Source organism: Sus scrofa, chromosome 10 (genome assembly GCF_054392235.1).
Source record: "Sus scrofa isolate SSC_HxYL_T2T_F1_AM1 chromosome 10, Sscrofa_HxYL_maternal_Yorkshire_Landrace_v2.0, whole genome shotgun sequence".
In the NCBI taxonomy this organism is placed as follows: Eukaryota; Metazoa; Chordata; class Mammalia; order Artiodactyla; family Suidae; genus Sus; species Sus scrofa.
This window is the reverse complement of record NC_139392.1, coordinates 92,284,472-92,310,121: the sequence shown is the minus strand read 5'-3', so window position 1 is coordinate 92,310,121 and position 25,650 is coordinate 92,284,472. Positions and strand designations below refer to the sequence as shown.

The 25,650-nt window shown below is 42.6% G+C and overlaps 1 protein-coding gene and 1 long non-coding RNA gene across 4 annotated transcripts; one reads left to right on the top strand and one right to left on the bottom strand.

Annotated features, from left to right (window-relative positions):
• The first annotated feature begins 1,241 nt into the window (after positions 1–1,241).
• LOC102167589 (uncharacterized) lies at positions 1,242–25,650 on the top strand. 3 transcript variants are annotated; one of them, XR_014818377.1, is made up of 4 exons: positions 1,242–1,388; positions 11,866–11,965; positions 16,359–16,625; positions 23,890–25,650. It is a non-coding gene; the product is annotated as an uncharacterized LOC102167589 (long non-coding RNA). The 3 variants fall into 3 exon arrangements; XR_001299399.3 differs by lacking the exon at positions 23,890–25,650 and having other exon boundaries at positions 16,359–18,184; XR_001299400.3 differs by lacking the exons at positions 16,359–16,625; positions 23,890–25,650 and adding an exon at positions 14,516–15,497.
• On the bottom strand, positions 10,606–25,243 carry AKR1C1 (aldo-keto reductase family 1, member C1). Its single transcript, NM_001044569.2, is given in 9 exon segments — positions 10,606–10,985; positions 12,761–12,843; positions 14,701–14,866; positions 15,765–15,874; positions 19,658–19,780; positions 20,209–20,286; positions 21,660–21,776; positions 22,786–22,953; positions 25,129–25,243. Coding segments are annotated over 9 exon segments (960 nt in total). The 5' UTR covers positions 25,213–25,243; the 3' UTR covers positions 10,606–10,954.

Here is a 25,650-nt window from a genome sequence, read left to right as displayed (position 1 = left end):
GAAAAGGTTAACATAAAACAAGACACGGAGACATTTATCTTAAAGGTGGGAACCAGGGGACTGAAGGTCTTATGGCCCAAGTGCGCCGACTCAAGAAACCGCACTGTTTTTATTGTGCTCTTTAGGATGACAGCAAGTGAGGATGGGGTTGTAGGTGCAAGATAGAGTTCTTTTTTTTTCTTATTTTACAAGTCACGTCGCTGGTGGCTGGTTGAGCATTTACTCTGACCTTTAGGCATGCAACAATCCTTAGCACTGAGGAAGCCTGGCGTCAGCTGTCTGTGCAGAGCAGCGAGGGAATCACCATTGTGCTTCTGCAGCCAGTGTGCCTATCTCAGCAACCCTGCACGCCTAGGTTTGCGCCTCGTTCTGCGTGCTGATTCATATCCCGCTAATGACCCCTCATAAACCCCCTGGGGCCTTGGGGCTCCTTTTCTTCTGATTTTCATAGGCCATATCATGCTGTGCAAATGGCGTGCCTATCTGCGCAGGTCTGGCGTGCCTAGACCAATGCGTTGTGTCCTCCTTCAGCTGACCACGTGAACAATGTATGCCTTTAGCTCTTTGTTCTTAAGCTTAAGTCATTTACCAGCACTGCAACTGTTTTTCAAGCAGGAATATGGGGTAAAGTAAAGCAGGACAAGATGGAGGTTTCAGCAAAGAAAATAGAAACAGAGAGGCTAAGAAAAGATTGGACAAACATGTCTCCTGACACATTTCTTGCTTGTTTGTTTTTTAACTGCCGCCCCTGAGGCCTGTGGAAGTTCCCAGGCTAGGGGTCGAATCAGAGCTGCAGCTTCCAGCCTACACCACAGCCACAGCAGCACCAGATCTGAGCTGTATCTGGGACCCATGGAACAGCCTGGAGCAATGCTGGGTCATTAGCCCACTGAGCAAGGCCAGGGATCAAAACCGAAACCTCAAGGACACTGTGTTGGGTTTGTCCCTGGCTGAGCCACAAAGGGAACTCCTTGACATGGTTTTTAAAAAATAAAATAAAGATCTGTGAACAGTAGTATTTGTCTCTGGGAAATGGCATTTTTTGTTTTGTGAATTCTCCCTGGTGGGAGTGGGGTGATACTGTGTTCTGCGTGAACAAGACTAGACTGCACTTGAGCTTGGCAGAGGTTTATGGTGGGGGAAGTGCTGACCAGTGGTCAGGATGGCTTTGCTTTGGAAGGAGGAGGAGAAGGTGGGGCTGCCTGGGGGGCGGGATGAGAAAGGGAGTAGGGCATAGAGAGGAAAGAGGCCGTGTTGTTGCCCTGGGAGGAGGTTGAGGCAAAGGACAGAGCTCTTTATGAGCTTGTTCCCAGGGAGCAGGCTCTTGCTTCATCACACGAAGAATTCAGAGTCAAGACAGGGAGGTCAAGACAAGGAAGGAGGACTTGGTAAGTGAACGTACACTCTCGGAAGGGAGCAGGGCAGCTCAGGGGAGCAGCTGTCTGAGTTGCGTTGGCAAGGTGGTTTATGCGGTGTGAAAATGAACGGGCGGATAGTCACTGAGGAGGGAGTGGTTTGGGGGTCATGCTCCCAGATTTTCATTCCAGTCCACCTTCCCAAGGGGAGGAGGGATTGAATATTAATCACAAGAGTCGTGCCGTCAATACATGATGGGTATTGCTTATCTGCAAGGCTAATTTTCTTGTAAAGAGGGTATAATAAGCAAAAGCTTACATTTAAATGCCAGAGATTCCTGCCTTTCCTCTCCTATTTCTGTCTACCTCTAGGACCTCTGTTGCCACAAAGTGTATGGTTTCCTGTCACCAGGCCCCAGCAACCCCCTTTTCTCTGCTCATATCTAGCTATCTGCCTGCATTAACAAAACTTAATTATAGCGTTTAATGAAACTTACAACCCATGGAATTTTAAGTATAATCCACTACCCTCATGCATGTAATGGGTTCTTTTGAATAATAAAAGATGTCTTCAATGTGGCCTAAAGAAGAGTGAAGGAGAAACCTGCTGATTTTTTTTTGCATCATTTTTTCCTTTCATATCACTCAATACTATCATCAATCCTTTAGAGTCTCTCAGAGTAATGATTTCAGGGTTGACTCAGCTGTTTTGAAACTCCTGGCTAGGTGCAAAGCATAGGGGAGTTATAAAGAGACAATTATTAACTTTGACAGTGGTTTCAGTTCTAAAGTCGAGGAATAAAAACAATCAAGTAGAGAAAACCTATCTCAAAATTGGCTTAATCCCCACGGAAATGTTACCTAGGTAGCCTGACGTCCAGAGGTCAAGCAAGCCCTGGGCGACCTCTGGGGGGCGTCCAGATCACCTCTGATCACTTGCTCTTCCTTCTGTGTAGTGGCATCATCCATGGGGTGGGTGGTGACAGCACAGCAATCACACATCGCACGGCTACACATGGATCAGTCCAAGGAGAGGGGCCGCCTGCTTTATGAGTGAGGGAAAGTAGAAGAGAGGGAAATAAGCCATGAGGGAAACATTCTTAAAACCACACCCCCCAGGAGACAGGATTGAGATGGCGGAATAGAAGGACTGGAGCTCAACTTCTCTCCTAAAAACAACAAAATTCACAACTAAAGGCTGAGCAATCTTCACCTAAATGGACCATAAACCTTAAAAAAGATATCCTACTCCAGAAGAAAAAAAGGAGGACACATCAAGAGGTAGGAGGGGCGATTTCACGATATAAAAAGCCCCATACTCCTGGGTAGGAAGCTCCACAGACTGGAAACTAACTGGTTCACAGAGACTCACCTACAGGAGTGAGAGCTCTGAGCCCCACATCAAACTCTCCACGTGTGGGGATCTAGCATTGGGAGAAAGAGCCCCTGAAGCATCTGGCCTTGAAGGCCAGTGGGGCTTGTGCACAGGAGCTCCATGGGACTGGGGGAAACAGAGACCCCATTCTTAAAAGGCACACACAGACTTTCACATGCACTGGGTCCCAGGGCAAAGCAAAGTCTCCATAGACATCTGGGTCAAACCTGACTGCAGTTCTTGGAGGACATCCTGGGAAAGCAGGGGTGAATGTGGCTTGTTGTGAGGGAAGGACATTGAAGACAAAACTCTTGGGAATATTCAGCAGCCTGCCTTTCTCTGGAGGGGGTCCTTTTGGGAAAATCTGGCCCCACCCGTCAGCCAGTGCTGAGAAGCCCCAGGGTAAACAACAATCCAGGTGGGATCACCAACAATCCAGCCCCACCCCTCAGGAAACAGGCTCCCTAAAGACCCCTCAGGCACACAGCTGCCTCTAATCCCATCCAGAGACTAAGCCCCACCCACCAGAGGGATTAGAATCGGCTCCTCCTACCAGGGGGCAGGCATCAGCCCCTCCCATCAGGAAGCCTACACCAAGCCCCCATACTGATTTCAGCCACATGGGGGGCATACACCAGAAGTAAGAGAGGCTACAGCTCTATTATCTCTAAAAAGGTGGTCACCACACCAAAAACCTACAATGATGAAAAGACAGAGGACTATAACACAGATGAGGGAGAAAGGAAAAAACCCCAGAAAATCAGCTAAGCCATGAGGAGATTCTCAGCCTCCAGGAAAAAGACTTTAGACTGTCGATGCTGAAGATGATGCAAGACATTGGAAATAAACTGGAGGTAAAGATGGATAACTTACAGGAAACACTGACCAAAGGGATACAAGATGTAAAACTTAAACAAGAAGAGATGCAAAATACAATAACTGAAATAAAAAATTCACCAGAAGCAGCTAACAGCAGAATACAGGAGGCAGAAGAATGAATAAGTGGGATGGAGGACAGATTAGTGGAAATTATGGATGCAGAACTGAAAAGAGAAAAAAGATTGAAAACAAATGAAGAGAGTCTCAGAGAATTCTGGGACAACGTTAAATGCACCAACATCCGTATTTTAGGGGTGCCAGAAGGAGAAGAGAGGGAGAAGGGGACAGAAAACATATTCCAAGAGATAATAGCCGAAAACTTGCCTCACATGGGAAAGGAACCACTCACTCAAATCCAGGAAGCACAATGAGTACCATATAAAATAAACCCAAGGAGGAACACCTGAGACACATAATAATTAAACTGACCAAAATTAAAGACAAAGAGAAAATCTTGAAAGCAGCTAGGGAAAAGAAACAAATAACATACAAGGGAACCCCAATAAGGTTATTGGCAAATTTTTCAGCAGAAACTCTGCAGGCCAGAAGGGAGTGGCATGATATACTTCACGTGATGAAAGGAAAAAACCTCCAACCAAGATTACTCTGTGCAGCAAGGCTCTCAGTCAGATTTGAAGGAGAAGTCAAAACCTTCACAGATAAGCAAAAGCTGAGAGAATTCAGCAACACTAAACCAGCCTTACAACAAATACTAAAGGAACTTCTCTAGGCAGAAAAGAACAAGAGAAGAAGGAAAGGAAAAAGAAAAACAAAAACAAATCCAAAGCAATTAATAAAATGGCAATAAGAAGGTACATATCAATAATTACCTTAAATGTTAATGGACTAAACGCCCCAACCAGAAAGACATAGACTGGCTGAATGGATACAAAAACAAGACCCATATATATGCTGTCTTCAAGAGACCCACTTCACTTCTAGGGACACATACAAATTGAAAGCGAGAGGATGGAAGAAAATATTCCATGCAAATGGGGATCAAAAGAAAGCTGGAGTGGCAATACTCATATCAGACAAAATAGACTTTAAAATGAATATTTTAAGGGACAAAGAAGGTCATTACATAATGATCAAAGGATCAATCCAAGGAGAAGATAAAAAAAATTTAAATATCTATGCACCCAACATAGGTTTACCACAATATATAAGGCAACTGCTTACAACCTTAAAAGGAGAAATCGACAATAACACAATCATAGTGGGGGACTTTAACACCCCACTTACAGCAATGGACAGAACAACCAGACAGAAAATCAATAAGGAAACACAGGCCCTGAATGATGCATTAAACTACATGGACTTAGTAGATATTTATAGGACATTCCATCCAAAAGCAACAGAGTACACATTCTTCTCAAGTGCACATGGAACATTTTCTAAGACTGATCACATCCTGGGGTACAAATCCAACCTCAGTAACTTTAAGAAAATTGAAATCATATCAAGCATCTTTTCCAACCACAACACTGTACAACTGGAAATCAACAACAAGAAAAAAAACTGCAAAAAACACAAACACGTGGAGACTAAACAACATGCTACTAAACAACCAATGGATCACTGAAGAAATCAGAGAGGAAATTAAAAAATACCTGGCAGCAAATGACAATGAAGATATGACACTCCAAAACCTATGGGATGCAGCAAAAGCCATTCTAAGAGGAAAGTTTATAGCAATACAAGCCCACCTCAGGAAACAAGAAAAAGCTCAAATAAACAAGCTAACTTTACATCTAAAGCACCTAGAGAGAGAAGAACAGACAAGACCTAAAGTGAGTAGAAGGAAATAGACCATAAAGATCAGAGCAGAAATCAATTAAATAGAAACAAAGAAACCCATAGAAAAGATCAACGAAATGAAAAGCTAGTTCTTTGAAAAGATCAATAAAATTGATAAACCCTTAGCCAGACTTATCAAGAAAAAAAGAGAGGACTCAAATCAATAAAATTAGAAATGAAAAAGGAGAAGTAACAACAGACATCACAGAAATACGAAGGATCATAAGAGACTACTATGTGCAACTATACACCAATAAAACAGAAAACCTAAAAGAAATGGACAAATTCTTAGAAAAGTACGATCTTCCAAGACTAAACCAAGATGAAATAGAAAAGATGAATGGACCAATCACAAGAACTGAAATTGAAACTGTGATTAAAAAACTTCTAACAAACAAATTCCAGGACCAAATGGCTTCACAGGCGAATTCTATCAAACATTTAGAGAAGAGCTAACACCTCTCCTTCTGAAACTATTTCAAAAAATTGCAGAGGAAGGGATACACCCAAACTCATTCTATGAGGCGACCTTCACCCTGATACCAAAATCAAACAAAGATACCAGAAAAAAAAAAAAAACAAAAAAAAAACTACAGGCCTATTTCACTAATGAACATCAATGCAAAAATCCTCAACAAAATACTAGCAAACCACATCCAACAATACATTAAAAAGATTGTACATCATGATAAAGTGAGATTTATTCCAGGGATGCAAGTGTTCTTCGCTATCCAGAAATCCATCAGTGTGATACAACACATTAACAAACTGAAGAATAAAAACCAAATGATCCTCTCAATAGACGCGGAAAAAGCCTTTGACAAAATCAAACACCCATTTCTGATAAAAACCCTTCAGAAAGTGGGCATAGAGGGAAACTACCTCAACATAATAAAGGCCATATAGGACAAACCCACAGCTAACATCATTCTCAGTGGTGAAAAGCCCCCCGCTGAGATCAGGAACAAGACAAGGATGTCTGCTCTTGCCACTACTATTTGACAGAGTTTTGGAATTACTAGCCACTGCAATCAGAGAAGTAAAAGAGATAAAAGGAATCCAAATTGGAAAGGAAGAAGTAAAACTATCACTATTTGCAGATGACATGATACTATACCTAGAGAATCCTAAAGACTCTACCAGAAAACAGTTGGAGCTCATCCATGAATTTGGCAAAGTTGCAGCATACAAAATTAATACACAGAAATTGATGGCATTTCTATACACTAACAATGAAAGAGCAGAAAAAGATTAGGGAAGCAATCCCATTTACCATCGCTTCCAAAAGAATAAAATACGTAGGAGTAAACCTACCTAAAGAGACAAAAGATCTGTACTCTGAAAACTATAAGACACTGATGAAAGAAATCAAAGATGACACAAATAGGTGGAAAGATATACTATGCTCATGGATTGGAAGAGTTAATATTATCAAAATGACTATACTACCTAAGGCAATCTACAGATTCAATGCAATCCCTATCAAATTACCAAGGACATTTTTCACAGAACTGGAACAAAATATTTTAAAGTTTGTTTGGAGGCACAAAAGACCCAGAATAGCCAAAGACATCCTGAAAAAGAAAAATGGAGCTGGAGGATTCAGGCTTCTGGACTTCAGACTATACTACAAAGCAACAGTCATCAAAACCATATGGTCCTGGCACAAAGACAGAAATTTAGATCCGTGGAACAGGATAGAAAGCCCAGAATTCAACCCCTGCACCTACAGCCAACTCTTCTATGACAAAGGAGGCAAGAATATACAATGGAGAAAGGACAGATTGTTCAATAAGTAGTGCTGGGAAAACCGGACAGCCACATGGAAAAGAATGAAATTAGAACACTCCCTAACACCATACACAAAAATAAACTCCAAATGGATTAAAGACCTAGATATAAGACCAGACACTATAAAACTCTTAGAGGAAAACATAGGCCAAATACTCTCTGACATAAACAACAGCAACATCTTCTCAGATCAACCTTTTAGAATATTGACAATAAAAACAAAAATAAACAAATGGGACCTAATAAAACTTAAAAGTTTCTGCACAGCAAAGGAAACCCTAAACAAAATGAAAAGACAACTCACAGAATGGGAGAAAATCTTCTCAAGTGAATCAACTGACACGGGATTCATCTCCAAAATTTATAAACACCTTCTGCAGTTCCATACCAAAAAAAAAAAAAAAAACAAACAACCCCATCAAAAAATGGGCAGAAGAGCTAAACAGACAGTTCTCAAAAAAGACATGCAGATGGCCAAAAAACGCATGAAAAGATGTTCAACATCACTCATTATTAGAGAAATGCAAATCAAAACCACGATGAGGTACCACCTGACACCAGCCAGAATGGCCACCATCAAAAAGTCTACAAACAATAAGTGCTGGAGAGGGTGCGGAGAAAAAGGAACCCTATTACACTGTTGGTGGGATTGTAAATTAGTGCAACCACTGTGGAAAAGCAGTATGGATATTCCTCAGAAAACTAAAAATAATTCGATCCAGCAATCCCACTCCTGGGCATCTATCCAGAGAAAACCACGACTCGCAAAGACACATGTACTCCAATGTTCATTGCAGCACTATTTGCAATAGCCAAGGCATGTAAACAACCTAAATGTCCATCGACAGAGGAGTGGATCAAGAAGAGGCGGTACATATACACAATGGAATATTACTCAGCCATTAAAATGAATGAAATGCCAGCATTTTCAGCAACATAGATGGACCTAGAAATTATACTAAGTGAAGTCAGCCATACAATGAGACACCAACATCAAATGCTTTCACTGACATGTGGAATTTGAAAAAAGGACAGACGGAACTTCTTTGCAGAACAGATGCTGTCTCACAGACATTGAAAAATTTAAGGTCTCCAGAGGAGACAGTTTGGGGGGTGGGGGGATGTGCTTGAATTATGGGATGGAAATCCCACAAAATTGGATTGTTATGATCATTATATAACTACAGATGTGATAAATTCTTTTGAGTAATAAAAAAATGGGGTCAAAAAAAACCCCACACCCCCACCACACCACCACAGTTCCCCCAAGGGTCACTGGCCAGGACTGGACACAGTCCACTTCCCAAGGCAATTACATGACAAGAGAAATGGATTTCACATGAAGAATCTAAACACATCATTGGGAGAAAAATAGGTGTCCGGAAGGCAAACACCTTGACACTGAAGCCATAGTGAGACCATCATGGTCTTGAGATGAGAGGTTCGCAACCTCAGACACACTTAAAACCGCTGCGTGAGCTTTGAAAACATGGTGCTAACGATGCTTTACAACAAAGCACGTGACTCTGAATCTCTGGTGGTGTGGGGTCCAGCTTTAGATAAAAGGATCCACCGGATAGAAGCAGAGCAATTATCTTGGTGGCAGAGACATTTGTCCTGCTTGAGGGCACAAGAGCAGACTAAAAAGTGCAAGAGCCAGGAGGCCTCACCACCAGCAAATCCGTTTGAAGGAATAATGTGGAGAGAATGAGTGGAGTCTGACAAACGTCAGTTCAGTCTACTACTTAACCTAATCCGAATGTGGAGATGTCTATGGAACCTAGATGATGGAAAAAGGAGAGACTCATTGTCTCCAATTCTTGATGAATCCAGAAGTTGATGAATCGAGGTGTAGCAGAAACCTCAGCGCAAGAGAATTACTCAATGTGGAGTGTGTTCAAGTTAGGATTTCACAGATGAAGCCGTGTAAGTGGTAAACCTGGAGTCGGTACCTAGGTTCGTTCAGGTAGAAGAACCTCGAAGGAGTTGACAACCTCAAAAAAACTGAGATGCCTGGGATGTCTCCATGACCATGGCTGCTGTCAGCATGTCTTGGGAAGGAATTATAAACTGAGGGCATAAGGAGAGCATTCCAAAAAGAGAGTAACGTAGTAAAGTAAAAAATATCAGACTTAAAAGAATTTTTCCTTATTAATATGGCTTTCGCTTGATATCTGAGATGAAAGTCTAGAATTTTAGGACTTGGATCCTGGTGATATAATTATTCCTGTTAGAAAGATGAGGGGGAGTTCCTTGGTGGCCTCGCAGATTAAGGACCCGTTGTGACTGTGACTGCTGTGGCTTGTGTTCGATCGCTGGCTTGGGAACTTCCCCATGTCACGAGTGCGACCAAAAAAAAAAAAAAAAAAAAAAAGAAACAAAGAAAAATGAGGGGCCTAGATCTTCCTTGCCCAAATTAGCCACAAAGACAGTGTAACAGACTGAATAATGGTCCCCAAGATCTCCACACCCACATTCCTAAATCTGTGAATTCAGTTTGCATGGTCTAAGGGACTTTGTAGAGGGGAGATGGGGGTTTTCCTGGATTATCTGGGTAGGGCTAATGCAATCACAAATCCTTCCCAGTGGGACCTGAGAGGGTTACAGTCAAAGAGGACACGGGAAGACAGGAATCTTAGATGAGAGCTATGAAGATGGCACAAGCTGGACTTAAAGATGGCAGGAGAGTCCCCAAGATGAAAATGAAAGATGTTCTCTAGAAGCTGGAAAAGGCAGTGAAGTGAATTTTGACCTACAACCTCAAGGAGGAATGCCTACCTGCGGGCACTTTGATTTTAGCCCATTGAACATGATTTTGAACTTCTGATTTCTAGGAGTGAAAGGTGATAAATCTGTGTCGTTTCAAGCCACCAAGTTTGTGGTAATTTGTTGTAGCAGCAGCAGGAAACTAATACGGACCTGGACGCGGTTCCAGCCATTCCCCCTCCCGCCTCCTGCATCATGGATTTTCCTCCCTCTGCTAGACTGTTCCTCAGAGCACAGAGGCGTGCTCCTACTTCCCCCATCGTAGAACAGCTTCACACGATTCCAATTTCGTCTTCAACGGCTGACCAGTTCCGTGGTCCTCATTAGAGCAAGGGCTCTGAAAGCTGTGTACATTCTACCTCCCATTCCTCTCTTCTCACCCTTCCTTGAACCCACTCTATTCAGGCTTTTGCCTTCACCCCACTATCAAAACGGTCCTTGACCTTGTGAAGGTCAATTTGCAGTCTTCTCCTCCTTCCTCTTTATACCTGGATTATATAAACTGTCAGTACTATGACATTGTATGTACAGACTGTCTCAGAATACATATAGATGTGCCTTGACTTCTAACAGGCAAAACAGTTCTCAGAGCTTTCTGAGATGCTCTTTGTGGGTAATAATCTTCAACTTTCTCTCGAGTAAAATTTTCCATTTCTTTAATAGATCAACCGGTTAATTTTTCATCAAGAAGGGAAATTGCATTAAAGCCAAGTTTTATTAAAGGGATTAATCATAGGTTAGCTTTATTTTCTATTCTTTGCCTTTTATTCTCTAAACTTTTTTGTCCTTTGTATGTATTCTTGTATTATCAGGAAAGACAAGCATACTTATTTGAAGCCTTTACTATGTCATACATTTTTTTTTAAAGGAAAGGCAAGCTTTCAGAAGTGCAGACACTTCTTTTAAACACCTCCATCAAGTACAGAAATCCTCTTCACAGCTCTGGAAGCATGATGTTCTGGTAGAATACATGATGAGTAACTCGTGGTCAAAATGGATAGTCAGGGTGACCAACGGCACTGGAAAAGAAGGAAGGATATGAATTGTATGAAGTCTGTTATATTGTCAAAATGAACATTACCCTGTGGATGCCGTCAGGATGGGCTAAAACTCTGAACTGACAAACACACCCCTCCTTTTGTCCGAATATGCATACATCAGTCATCTGCTGCAGTGCAAACTGCACCTGCATGCTTAATTCCTGCAGGCATGTGCAACAGGAACTCCACAGCAGCAGGTCCTTTGACTCATACTACAATTTATAAGAGGGTGCAATAGCTGTGGCTAAAGCTGGAGGTCATTCCAGCCCCAACTGGAACTTTGGAGCCTAAAGGATGAGAGTGACCACGATTAAGGGAGTGCCTGCTTTTTCATGTATCTGTTCAAGGAAAACTACAGAGTGTCTCTGTGAAGGGACTTCTGGTCTACAGTGGAGAGATCATATACACCTACAAAATGTGGGGACCGTTTTCTTCATTTATAATTTATGATAACCCGTGTTATTCATGAATTCATATTAATGTTGTTTTCCTTTTTCTTCCATGTTCTTATTTTTCTTTCTAAATTTGTCCTTTTCCATTCAATCCATTAAAGAGTGCTGTTCGGAGCTGTTCCATATGCCAAGTGCTGGGCTGTTGGCATCAGCTCACAAAGGTAAGTCTAGGCTCTCACAGCCTAGTGAAGGAGAACATAACTTCATTAAGAGAGGAGAAGAAGCTCTCCCTTTTTTCCATTTATCATGTCTTTTCTCAGAATCATGATGCAGCTTTACAAACAAGAAGGAGAGTTGTAAGAGCTTTCAGGCAAAATTAACTCCTCATTTAGTACTAATTTGTGTTCCCTTCACTCTAAACTCCCTTCCAAACTTCTCTCAGTTTGATTAGTGTTCTTTCTCTTCAGGTATGACATCGCCTGCAGTAACTGAACATGGAATACAAGGTTTGGGAGGACGTCAGAGTCAAAGAGGCAGGATCTCCTGATGGACAAAGGCAACACAGGGGTACGTCTTGACTCGAGAAACCGGAGATCCGGAGAACCGTATCTGGGTGTGTCCTGCTGAGGACACGGCAGTCACTCCCTGGACGGTCGGTTAAAATCTGGTTTGCTGAGATCACAAGTATAAGGAAATTATCCTTACCTTGTAAGAATGAAATAAGAGCATGAATAGATAAACTCAGCAGAAATGGATGGTGTCTCAGAAAAGAAATGCCCAGTAAGGAGAAAAGACACCAGACTCACAAGGGGGGTGGAAGCAGGGCCACCCTGTGACTTCACAGCACCCGTGCTCATTGGCCTTCATGGACCCCTCCTCCATGAAAAACACAGATGCTGTATTTTACATTGAGTTAGGATGAAAATGAATGTAAACCAGACTAGACTCATTATTGCCCCTGATTTTAAAAAGAAATATAAATCATTTTTCATAGATCTTTAAAGCGGTAGGCTCTGCACCTTCTGTGTCTAATGGGACTGTTGACCCTGACAGCAAGGACACCAGACACAGAGATGAGGGTGTAAAGTAGTGACCTCACCATGATGGGAACTTTGGTGAGTCCCTTATGGTTGTCCTGGGCTTGCTCACAATCCTGCTGGGTCAGAGACTGAGCCCTGGAGGAAGCCTCTGGTCTGAGGTCTGCAGGAAGCTCCTGCTTTATGCCTACACTTCAGATCAGGACTGTCTTCCTGGTTAGGGAAGCCTAGCTCCTCTGCTGACTTACATGCTGCGGGAAACGACCGTGAGAAACAATGGACAAGTCACTTAACGACCGTGAGAAACAATGGACAAGTCACTTACTATGAAAAATCACAGTATCTTAAATTTTGGTTGAGGCCATCGATTGTTTTCATATCTTCTGGAGGCAATTCAAAGTTAAAAACCTGGGAGGAAGGGAAGAATCACATTAAACCCTCCCCAAGGAGCTGCCCCCACCCCCGGACCTGGAGCACTTTCCAGGTGCATGGGGGCAGGAAGAGGGTGCAGGGCGGCCTTGCCTGTCCTCAGCGTCCAGGTGCACAAGCCTGGCAACTCTTCTGCTGAGATCTCTACCTCTCCTCTCCCACACCCTCTCCTTCTCTGCTCCAAGCCACAAAAGAAAGACTTACTGTGCATCAATCCCAAAGCTTTCTAAGGGAATTGCTTTAGAGAGACAACAGGAAAATCCTTTTTTTCCAGGTAAGGGACAGTTGGACAATCTGGACCTAATAGCTGCGTTTAACCAAACATTAGACAGATTTTTCCTACCCACCACCCCCTTCACGCCTTTGTGGAGAAAGTTATAGAACATGTTTAACATAGTAAAGAACATCTAAACAATTTAAATTCATATTATAACCATGGAATGGGAGTCTCAATTTTATAAAGAAACCAGTTTTCTCCAAAGTGACCTAGTATTTCCTGTAATATGAACCAAAGACTTAAACATGTACTCTTTTCTGGAAGTTGACAAAGTGATACAAATTTTTATACAAAAGAACTGCTAGTCAAAAGCAGCCAAGACATCCTTAGTTTCAGGGATTTGCAGTTCACTGGACAATGAATTTGCCAGGAGTGCTGAGTCAGTTCCGAGTCTAGACATGAAAAGAATTTTTTCCCCACTCACTGCCTTGGAATCATACCACCTGCTGAGATGAAGACCAAGTGAGTTGCCACAGACCAGCCAATGACATATGAACAACTCTATGGAAAAGAGTGTAGGCTCCTCTGACAACAGTCTAATCCACCTGCTAAAGCAGAACTGCCTGCCACACGGAACTGCCAATACCTGAAACCCATCCAAGAACAGGGCAGCTTAGCGGAGTGCAGGCTAATTGTCAAACCACAGAATCATGAGCTACATTAAAGACCATTGGATTAAACCTACATTATTAGGGAGCGTTTGCTGTACAGCCATGCCTAACAGTATAATGATGGTCTACATAACTAAGAAGCCAGACAGGCTAATAAAGGTGGACAAAGACTTGAACATGGACTTCACAAGGGCAGAAAGTCAAGGAGATTAAATGTATGAAAATGAAATGATGTTATTATTCAGGGAAATGCAAAAAAAAGAATTAGGAGGTTTAAGCTCACTCCTTTTACTTGTGTGCCCCCAAAACTCACATGTTGGAAACCTGGCCCCACTGTTATGGGAATAGAAAGTTGAGCCTTTGAGCAGTGATTAGGTCATGATGAGGGTGCTCTCATGAATGAGACTGAACCAACAGCATATTCAAAAAAAACTTGAGAGCGTTCTGTTGCCCCTTCTCCCATATTAAGACACGGGGAGACGTCTGTGACCTTGGAGAGAGCCTTCACCTTGTCAGTCAGCCTGATCTCAGACTTCCAGCTTTTACAAGTGTGAGGAATACCGTTCAGGTGTTTCTAAGCCACCCACTCTATGGTGGGGGTTTTTTATAGCAGCCAAAACAGACTAACAAAATCACATAAACCAATTTCCTCATTTGAGAATGAAGAAAATGGGATGCCATTTGCCCAGGGTGACGGAATAAATGGCAAGTGTAATGCTGTAATTAAAATCTCTATTTTCTGTCCAATCTTAATCCTATCCAGCCATGCTGCCTCTCCTGATGCCACAGTAGGAGGAGAAAACCATTAGGAGTATACACAAGGCATACGTGCACGGGAAATAACAGATAACTCATCTTGGACCAAAGACAATTCTGAGAGCTGCTGTGCAAAGGACTCCCATGAAGGATAGTACTTAAGAGCCCTGTTCTCCCAGCCCCACTCGTCACCTGCAGGTTTTCTTTGATCCGCTTCTTATTGTAACTCTTGGCCAGGACCACAACTCCACGCTGCAGCTGGTAGCGAAGGGCAATTACGGCTGAGGTTTGCTTGTGCTTTTTAGCAATGGCATGAAGAACTGGGTCTTCCAAGAGAACTGGGTGGTTTAGGTTCACCCTGGAAGGAAATGCAGAAATGCTGAAGAGCTGAGGCTGAGTGTCCAGTTTGCTAGGAGGCTCCCCAAATAGAACAAGCAGGTCCACTCTAGACCAATGCTTCCCAAATTATTTCTCATGGACCAGCAGCCTCCATGTCATCTTGGACCTTGTTAGAAATGCTAACTCCATGGCTGAACTGAAGACAAAGTGAATCAGAAACACAGGTGTGGCCTCTCACAGTCTGTGTTGCCCAAGCTCCCCAGGCCATTTGGATGCAGCTTTGGTTGAGTCCAGTGCTTCCACAGTCATGGTTTTCTGTCTTTTCTCTTCTCCAGTCATAGCCCCAAAGTAAGGACAAGTGCATGAAAGGAGAAAGAGAAGGAAAAGACTGGGGATTTTTTTTTTAATTTTAACATTTTCTCAGGTATTTTTCTCATGAAATCCTCAAATGAGAAGTATCCGTTTCATCATTACTTACAACATGCACTACTTTGATAGATATTTTTAAATGGTTCAAATTGTCATTTTTTTCAGTTGTGATAGACCTGGGAGTTACGTATTATTATCATGATTTTAGATCTAAGCTAATGAGGCTGGGAGAGTCTCTTTTTAGAAATGTGTTTATTAGTTAATAAATAAGTAAACCATGACTTATGCTTACGTCTTTGTTCTCAACTAGGGGACGATGTGTAGATTTTAATGCAGACACTTGCATTAAAATTTATATACGTGAAGACATATACGATGTAAAAAATTGGCTGGATGATGGGAAGACCAAAGAGAAGGATTCTTTCCACCCACCTCCCCCAAACCAGTTGAGAGTTATCTCCAGAGTACTGAATACAGTATGATAAAAAGTATCTCATAAAAATTGAGTTTAAGCTAAGCTCCCCGTTGTCTTCATTCAAGTTTATTACCATCCTTTTACTCTTTGGGATCCCAGAGCAGAATAGGCAACTGGAATGATATCTTTTGACTTGCAGAAATCCAACAGCTTGCTCTGGTTGAGGTAAGGATGACATTCCACCTGTAGAATGCCAACACAGAAAAGTGTCAGATCATATCAAAAGACCATATTAATATGATGAAGAAAGGCTAAAAGTTTTAAAAATATGTAGGTTGGAGTTCCCATCGTGGCTCAGTGGTAATGAACTTGACTAGTATCCATGAGGACATGGGTTCAAATCCTGGCCCTGATCAGTGGGTTAAGGATGTGGCATTGCCATGAGCTGTGGTGTAGGTCGCAGATGTGGCTGGTATCTGGTATTGCTGTGGTTATAGCATCGTAGGCTGGTAGCTGCAGCTCCAATTTGACACCTAGCCTGGGAATCTCCATATGCCGTGGGTGCAACAAAAGACTCTCTCACTATATATATATATATATATATATATATATATATATATATATATATAAAAGAAAAAACTGTATCACATCAAATTACAACTGCCAACATCAACATGAGCAATCATTTCTTTTAAAAAATACATTTTATATCTCTGTCCCCTGAAAGGTAAAAATTCACGACATTCCTGAGAACAAGCATCTCTCAGGACCACATCCTGGTATCTGGTCACTCAACACCGCTGAACACGACCAGGGGACTGACCCAATTCCAGATCTGGAACCGGAAAGCAACCGAGAGACTTGGGCATCAAACTGTCCCAGAAAGCAAGAAGTTTCACCGAGAATCATGAAGGGATGTTTACAGGACAAAAGAACCAGCTGGATGGGGATCCCACTGGTGACATTCGGGTAGATTTGAGCATCGAAGGGAACAGTGAGTAAAGGCAAATGCAATAGACAGAGTAAATAAAAATCTTCAAGTCCCTAGCGAAGAGAGAGAAAGAACAAAAATATCTGCCTCCGCTGGTGGTGGTGATTACAACAAATCCTTTCTTGGAAACTGATGATTAAAGGGAAGGAGTTTAGTTTTTATCCTCTTATAGGAATAACTGTATTTCATCCTGCTTTAATCAGGGAATTTTATTTTTACATTAAAGTATCAGGTAAGAAGATTTAAGAGTGTTTAAAATTGAGAATCAGAGTTCCTGTTGTGGTTCAGTGGTTAACAAACCTGACTAGTAACCATGAGGTTACAGGTTCAATCCCTGACCTCACTCATTGGGTTAAGGACCCGCCATTGCCATGAGCTGTGGTGTAGGTCGCAGACGTGGCTCGGATCCCGCCTTGCTGTGGCTGTGGTGCAGGCCAGCAGCTACAACTCTGATTCGACCCCTAGCCTGGGACCCTCCATATGCCATGGGTGTGGCCCTAAAAAGACAAAAGATAAAAAAATAAAATTGAAAATCAATGAAAAGCTTCCCAATGAAATAAGTAATTCAGGTGAAAATCATTGATGGATTGTCAACCATTATGTGAAAACTTGGGGAGAATCTGACCTCCCCTGATCACAGTAACCACCCAACAGATAACTAATTTCAACAGGGAAAACACACATTTCCAAAAGAAAAATCTGGCCACCACCAGTTTATCCAGAGGAACGAAAGTAACATCACGCATCACAGGACAGCTTGTCATTAAGTGCTTCCCACCGGAGTGTCATTTGGGGGGTGAAGCCTGGAAAGGGTATTTTCTTGTCAGAACGTTTAACCTTAACGTGGAAGGACTCTAGCTCTAACTGCTAATTCACATAACCTGGGATGGAGAAACAAGTTAATTAACATCACACAGTGACAATCAGATAAAGCCAGTGCATTGGTAATAAACTTGCCTGGATATCAGGGGAAAATAACGGTTCAGCAAACATTCTATGGTAAAAGAGCTTGAGAGGAGTTTTCCACTGTGGCTTAAGGGGTTGTGAACCCAACTAGTATCCATGAGGACACAGGTTCAATCCCTGGCCTTGCTCGGTGGGTTAGGGATCCCGCGTTGCTATGACCTGTGGATCATAGGTCACAGATGTGGCTCAGATCTAATGTTGCTGTGGCTGTGGTGTAGGCTGGCAGCTGCAGCTCCAGTTCGACCCCTACCCTGGGAACCTCCACATGCCATGGGAATTCCTGCAGTGTATGGGGTTCTAAAAAAAGGAAGAAAAGAAAAGAGTTTGAGAAACCTGGCTCACCATGACATACGAATACAATTAGATCCAGGTCAGCAAAATAATACAAATATACAACACACACACATTCATATACACATATAAACATAATACACAAATATACATGTAACACATATATATGCATACATGTGTGTATATAGCAACATGGCAAAGTGTGAAAAATTTTACACATAAGAGGTAAAATGTAAGTGTTCTCTGTTCATTCTTAAAAGTTCTAGTATCTGATATTTTTCACAATAAAAATGTGCCAAAAGTAATGCAGAATCATGTTAATTTCTTAACTTTTATAATTGAAAATATTACACAAAGTATATATTATACATATGATATATTATTTATATTATACATACTATATATAATATTATACATATTTCATGTATATATATATATGCTTTTTTTTTTTTTTATGGCTGCATCCCCAGCATGTAGAAGTTCCCAGGCTAGGGACTGAATGTAAGCCACAGCTATTACCTAAAGAGCAGCTGCAGCAATGCTGGACCCTTTAATCCACTGTGCCAGGCCAGGGATCAAACTTGCACCACCGCACAGACCTGAGCTGCTGCAGTCAGATTTTTAACCCAGTGCACCATGGCAAGAACGCCTAAACTACACTTTCTATAAAAGATTCTTTCTCCATGGCTCCAAGTTGTACCCTGAAGACACTATGTCATGTGAAGTAAGACCTTCCCAAAAGGACAAATATTACATAGCATCAATTATAGGACATATATAAATTGGTCAGACTCATAGACTCAAACACCAGAGTGGTGCTTGCCAGGGGCAGGAAGGGGGGCAAATCAGGAGTTGCTAGTCATGAGTGTAAAGTCTCAATTATACAACATGAATAAATTCTAGAGATTAGCTCTACATCACTATACCTATAGTGTGGACTTAGATTGGAAGGGATACTTAAATTTTTTTTTAAGTAGATAGATCTCATGTTAAGGGTTCTCACCACAATAAAGTAAAAATAGAACAGAAATGTAAGAGCCCAGAAACAGGCACAGAAAATGTATTTAAACAATTAATAATATGCTGGAAATCAAAGAGAGAACCAGACTAAGTCTGAATAAATCACAGGGTCTGCTCTACCTTTCGGTAAATGTTCCTGAACTACTACTGTTATGCTCCTGACACATGTACTGTTAGCATCACTAGGAGCTTTTAACTTCATCCCACAAGTGAACAACATTCACAGTTTCTAGCAAATTTTTCTGTACTAGGCTTCCTATTGAAGACTCCCAAAAACAGAGATGCCAAGACTGAGGATTCAGGTATCCAAACCCACACAATCCCTTAACACATCTCACCTTATTTTTACTTTCTTTCTTTACTTCCCCCTCCATGTTTTCATAACCTTCCTTCCTGTACACAGTTCCCCCAAATCTCTCACCATCTAATTTCTGGCCATCCTTTACAGCTCAGGGAAATGCCTCCTCACTCTAAGTGCTGGGGAGCTATTCAAACCCTCCTGCAGCCCCTTGACCTTCCCTAAATTCCCACACACAGTTCAGCACCTGGAAGCCTCCCCAGCTTTTCCACCAAGACTTTATCCAGCAGAGATCCCAGCCTGGGTTCTGCTCACACCCCTCTAGACCGAGACTCTGCTCCCCAGAATCCCACGTCCCACAAAGGTGGGATGAAGGGGGGGGAGGACAAACAGACGTCTGGCTGCAGTACGAGGAGAAGGTCAAGCAGAACAGGGAGGGGAGGAGACTGAGATTGCTCACCTGGTTGCAGACGGGCTTGTACTTGAGCCCTGGCTTGTTCAGGATCCTCTCCAGCTGTTGGTGGTTAAAGTTGGACACGCCGATGGACTTGGTCAGTCCTGCGTCCTTACACTTCTCCAAGGCCTGGGGAGGAAGGTGTGCTGATCAATCATTTGGAATGGGCTATAGACCAAAAATAAGGGCAGGGAGAAATAGGGGTCACCTGTCGAGAATCAGCATTGATTATCAAAAAGAAAAAAATAACAACCCAAACAGGAGAAGGAGGTCATGACAAGAGAACAAGAATTAATGTCTTCTTGGAAAAGCCCACGACAGGATTCAGCGCGTGGAAGGAAAGAGAAGCGTATCTTCGTTGTCCCAAGTTCTTCTCCCCTGCTCTTCTCTAGAAACGTGCCAGCAATCATTTCCTCCACACCGCTGCAGCCTAACAGTCCTTCTGAAGTTCACGACTTGCCGAATCCAGCAGTCCATAGCCCATTGTCAAATGTGGAAGAAGTGAAGGATTTCCCCCTCTCCTGGCTCCCCCCGGACTCTCTCCTCCGTGGACTCACCTCCCACGTGCGACAGAGATCCACTGTGTCAAATAGTGCTTTTCCGTTTTCATCTGTTGGCAAAAGTTCCTCCCCGGGCTGAAAGTGAAGCAGTCATTTTAGAGATGTCACGAAGTAATTTCCACATGCACAGCCAGGCTGCCAGGCACCTCTTAAGCCAGAACACTAAAACTCCATGAGTCGGTGCAACAATATTCTAGATGGAGTTCCCTGGTGGCCTAGCAGTTAAGGACACATCATTGTCTCTGTAGTGGCTTGGGGCTCTGCTGTGGCACAGGTTGGGTCCCTGGCCCAGGAATCTCTGCCTGCCACAGTGGTGGCCAGAAAAAAATACATATTCTGGAAACTAATATTTTCAGAGTGATTTGCATATGGAGTTGTAAGAAATATCCTCAGGAGGCAGGTTTCCATGAATATCTTACACTTTATGTCTTAATAAGTGCCACTTTCCTACATCCTGTGGCAACTATCAGTGGCGTAGGTGAATTTTTTGTGCCCTGCATACATCCTTCTTGCAAGATGCCTCTACTGTGCTAGGAATGACAGCAACTTATGCCTTCCTGCTGGCATAAAAAGGGCAAACTTGATCTAGCTCAAGTTCATATTCCCTCTGAACATCAATAGCCCAAGGGCAAGCATATGACCCAGCAAGGTTCCTTCGGGTTAATGTGAAATGTGGGTGAGCCCGACATGCTCTCAATTGTTCATGACCACGATCCTTGAGCTGCCCAAGGCTATGTTTGCCACCAAAGGAAAATGTGGAGAGAAAAATAAAGCAAACCAAGAGTAATGCCATGATAAGGGTAGGGGAAAGGGAACTTTTTCTGCATAGTACTCCAAATCCTTAGATCTATCCATGGCTGGGATTCCTATTTACATCATCCAGTGAGCTATTGGCATAGGAGAACCTGAGTAGATTTCTATAACCTGAAATCACGAGTTCTACATAACGCCGCTGTTAATGCCCAAGTGTAGCCTGCAAAACTCATGGTGAAGCCAGCCAACAGGGTAGGCCGTGTGCCCCAAGTCCCTGTAAAGGCTGCTGGGCTTAGCCCACCCAGAGAGGGCACCACCAACTGTGATGAACACGCCAGGTCCACGTCCCTTTCACTGCTCAGCACGGCTGCACCAAAGTCTGTGCTTGTGAAACACCAAGAGTTTCAGGCGTCATAATCAGGACCACGTGCTGAACATGCCTGTTGTTATTGCCTTAAATCTTTGAGGGGGGGGGGGGTGAGACTGTTGAATCCTTTTCTTTTGAGGTCGTGGAAAGGAATTAAGGATTCAGAAAACCTCAGTTAAAAGATAATCAGAAATTTTTATATTGGGATTGTATTCTATAAAATCATCTCCACATCTTCCTAAGAAAAATCCTATTTCAATGATCCACACGAGCTGATAGACTTTCTGACACGAGAAATAAAATAGATGTGATCACACGGATTGCCAACCTTCAGAGCCACTGGAAAATGAATAATATAGAGATCCACATAGTCCAGTTGGAGATTCTTCAGGGACTTTTCCAAGGCTGGTCGGACCAACTCTGGTCGAAGGAAAGTGGCCCAAAGCTGCAGAGGTTGAGAAGGGAAGCTCTGTTAAATTAGTACTGTAGGGAAATCTGTCTGTCTTGTCTCACTTAATAATGAGACACGTGTACTGGCTAGAAATGGATGACCATGGAGAGAAAACACTCCTTTTCCTCCTGTTTGGATCACCTACCGTGTGAACTTTATTCTTTGATTGAATTCATCATGGGTACCTCATTCACAATGGAAGGACATGACCCCAGAGATAAAAAGTGCTACCGGATAACTCCCCAGCCATCATCTGCATCATGTTTGACAGTGTTTAAAAGCAGCTCACAAATGCACTCTGCTTCTGTGGAAGAGTCAATGCCCTCAGGATTCATTAGCATTTTGCATAACAGTAGGAAACTTGCTTTGAACCTATTAGTAACTGCAGGGCATAATTCAAGACGTTTTGTCTAGATCTTGTGTAACACACAAAGTGCCTCACGTCCTGTGCCCTCTCTTTCTGAGGGAGGTGATAAATGAGATTCAGAAGGTGAAGAAATTTTAGAAAGTTACGCAGTTGAAAAGGAAATCTATCAGCTGATCCTAGTTCTGTTGGATTCATTCACCCCTGCGAAGTCAGATTGTCCTGCTCTGGGCTCAGAGAAGTAAAGTGACTGGATTTAAAAATAAAATTTGAATGCAGCCAAAAAGAAAAAGTCATCATCACTCCCTTGTTTTGTGGGACAGGAGAACACTAAATGTAGTATATAGTCATTTATGATGGAACATGATGGAGGATAATGTGAACAAAAGAATAGACGTATAGCTGGGTCACTCTGCTCTGCAGCAGAAATTGACGGAACATTGTACATCAGGTGTAACTTAAAAAATTAAACATAAAAATAAATAGAATGTTAGTTTTGAAAATAAATAAGTTAGTATATAAATATGTGTGAAAATCAATAAGCACAGTTCACCAAACAACTATCGATCTTACTATATGGGTATCACTGCTCACAATCTCATTTCACACATGTGCGCACACCTAGAACACACACCCCACCTTTGACGTGTAGAATATGTCTTCTCTCTTCACGGTGCCATCTGCAATCTTGCTTCGAATGGCCTGTCCAACCTGCTCTTCATTTTGGTATAAATAAGCACTATCGATATGACGGAACCCAACTTCTATGGCATATTTGGTGGCCTCCAGAGCTTCACTCTTGGGAACCTACATAAACCACAAAGGTTGTAGCTGGATATCCACATGATTAAGAGGTGCTAAGGCACAACTTTGATCTTCCCCCACATCAACTGTTCTCCATGCCTTAGGTGAGTTCTGCACATGTGATGATGAATCCATAACGGTCTCCCAGAACTTTCCCGGTAAGTAATTACAGCTGGACGTCCAGGAATCCTGTGCCTCTCAGGCAATCACTGGTTGATTGCTGACATCAGAGTTCCCCAAGATCACCTCTAGGTTCAGTGATTTTCTGGAAGAACTCACAGGACTCACATGAAAGTTGTAGTCACGGATACAATTTATATTGTGAGATGTCTAAGCTAAATCAGTCAAGGGATAAGGAGCATCCAGAAACAAGGAAAAGGCTTCTAAGGGTCCTCTCTCTACCCACGTCACCACACAGACTACACCACAGGAAACTGTATCTATTCAAGGTGTGTAATGTGATGTTCTCCTCTATTTCTCCCCCGAGCAATGACTACCCCCACCAACGTAATCAATATACCCATCACCCCACGTAGCTAACGATGGAGGGGGGGTGAGAACACTTCAGATCTAACTTCTTAGCAAATCTCAAGCCATAACCCATTATTACTAACTGGAGTCACCATACTGAACGTTAGGTCTCAAGAATGTATTTGTCTTATAACTGATACTGACTAATATCTTGCCATTTTGCCCAACTTCGTCCCCAGATTCCAATCACCACATCTCTACTCTCTGCTTCTATGAGTCTGATTTCTTTTTAGGTTCCACCTGCAAAGAGATCATGCAGTATTTGTCTTTCTCTGTCAGGCTTACTTCACTCAGCTTAATGTTCTCCAGGTTCCTCTGCGTTGTAGCAAATGGCAGGATTAAGTTATTTTTAAGGCTGTATAATATTCCATGTATTTTTATGTAATTCGGAATCTTTTCTTTTTCAAGGAAGGAGATACTTTGTCTAACTGCTCCGTTGGGTCAACTCATGGTTTCCCTTAAAAGTACAGGCGTTTGGACGCCTCCCAAGGAAGGAATACCCGAGAGCTTCAGTGATATTCTGGACCTTTCCATCCCTTCAATCCAACTCTGCTCTACAAAGGAAACAAGCCCTGTCTTCTCTCTCCAAAATGTCTCTGAATATTTCCTTCTGTTCTATATATGAGAAAAGGGAGACTCGGAGTTTAAGGACCAGTCCCTTGTCATAAATACTCTAAAGACAAGATGGGAGTTCCCGTCGTGGCGCAATGGTTAACGAATCCGACTAGGAACCATGAGGTTGCGGGTTCGGTCCCTGCCCTTGCTCAGTGGGTTAACGATCCGGCGTTGCCGTGAGCTGTGGTGTAGGTTGCAGACGCGGCTTGGATACTGCGTCGCTGTGGCTCTGGCGTAGGCCAGTGGCTACAGCTCCGATTAGACCCCTAGCCTGGGAACCTCCATATGCCGCGGGAGCGGCCCAAAGAAATAGCAAAAAGACAAAAAAAAAAAAAAAAAAGACAAGATGGACAGCAAAATTTCTTCCAGTGTAGCAACTTGTCCACTAGCTCCTCATATGTCCAACCACTGAAGACTATACTTCAGTAAAAACACATTTCAAAAACCAGGCATGGAAATCTTTCCCCACAAGATTCTAGCTTATGTCCTCAAATAGTATTATATTTTCCATTAGATTAAGTTTCCAAGCAGAAACACATAAAAGGCAAAACACCGTTGGAGCGTTTCTGGCCTGGCACTCAGCAGACACGCCACAGTAGAAAAGCAATTCTCTCCCATATTTTTCATTCGCCTCATCTCCAGGATCTTTTATTTCAAGTATTTCTCTGAGTATGCCTTTTTGGGAGGAGGAAAGAATTGAATTGATGATATATGGAGAAAAACCACTCCAATTGCTGTCACCTTCAGAGCAAAGCACCCAGCATTGCTCTTGGTAACTGAGTTTCATTTCCGCCAGGATGGAAAAGCGATCGAAACAGGAGGGAGCCCAGAATAACCCGCAGGTGACTATGTGATCAGACCCCTATGCGGAGTGAAAACTGAGTACTTTCCCCCGTCATGGAATGGTTCAGCCTGGCTGCGAGAAACAAGGGCACCTCCCAGGGACAAGTGCCCTTCACACAGGAATTCCATGAATTGACAACCAGGTCGCTTCACTCATGTTACAACCCCAAGACCATGCACGAATGTTACCTCTTCAGGTGCATAGGTACCAAATCCCAGTACAGGAATGAAGTGACCGTCGTTAAGCCGAAGACGCTGGCTTTTGGGATCCATCACCTGTTGCTCCTATGAGGAAGCAGACACTGACTTTTCCCTCTGGCTCCACAGCTTATAAAGAGCAAGCAGGTAACACCCCAACTGCACCATCCAATGTGAGCAGATCTGCTGTAGGAGGAGCAAGGTCAAAGCAGGACCCATGGAGCAAGAAGAAAATCGAAGCCAATTAACTTGTCTTTTTATCAGAAAATCTTGGAGTATTACATAATGATGTGATTCACTGAACAATTATTGACCATAGGTTAGACTAGAAACCTCCACACACCAAGCCTTTGTTTTTTTTCTGATTATGAAACCCTATCTTGATCAAATATCCATTGAAACAATAAGCCATCTTACACTACTTACACAAATTACACAATTTAAACAAGTCATTTAATAAGCATTTTTCAAAATGTTAATCCTTAATAAAGAAAACTTCAAATGAAGATAAAA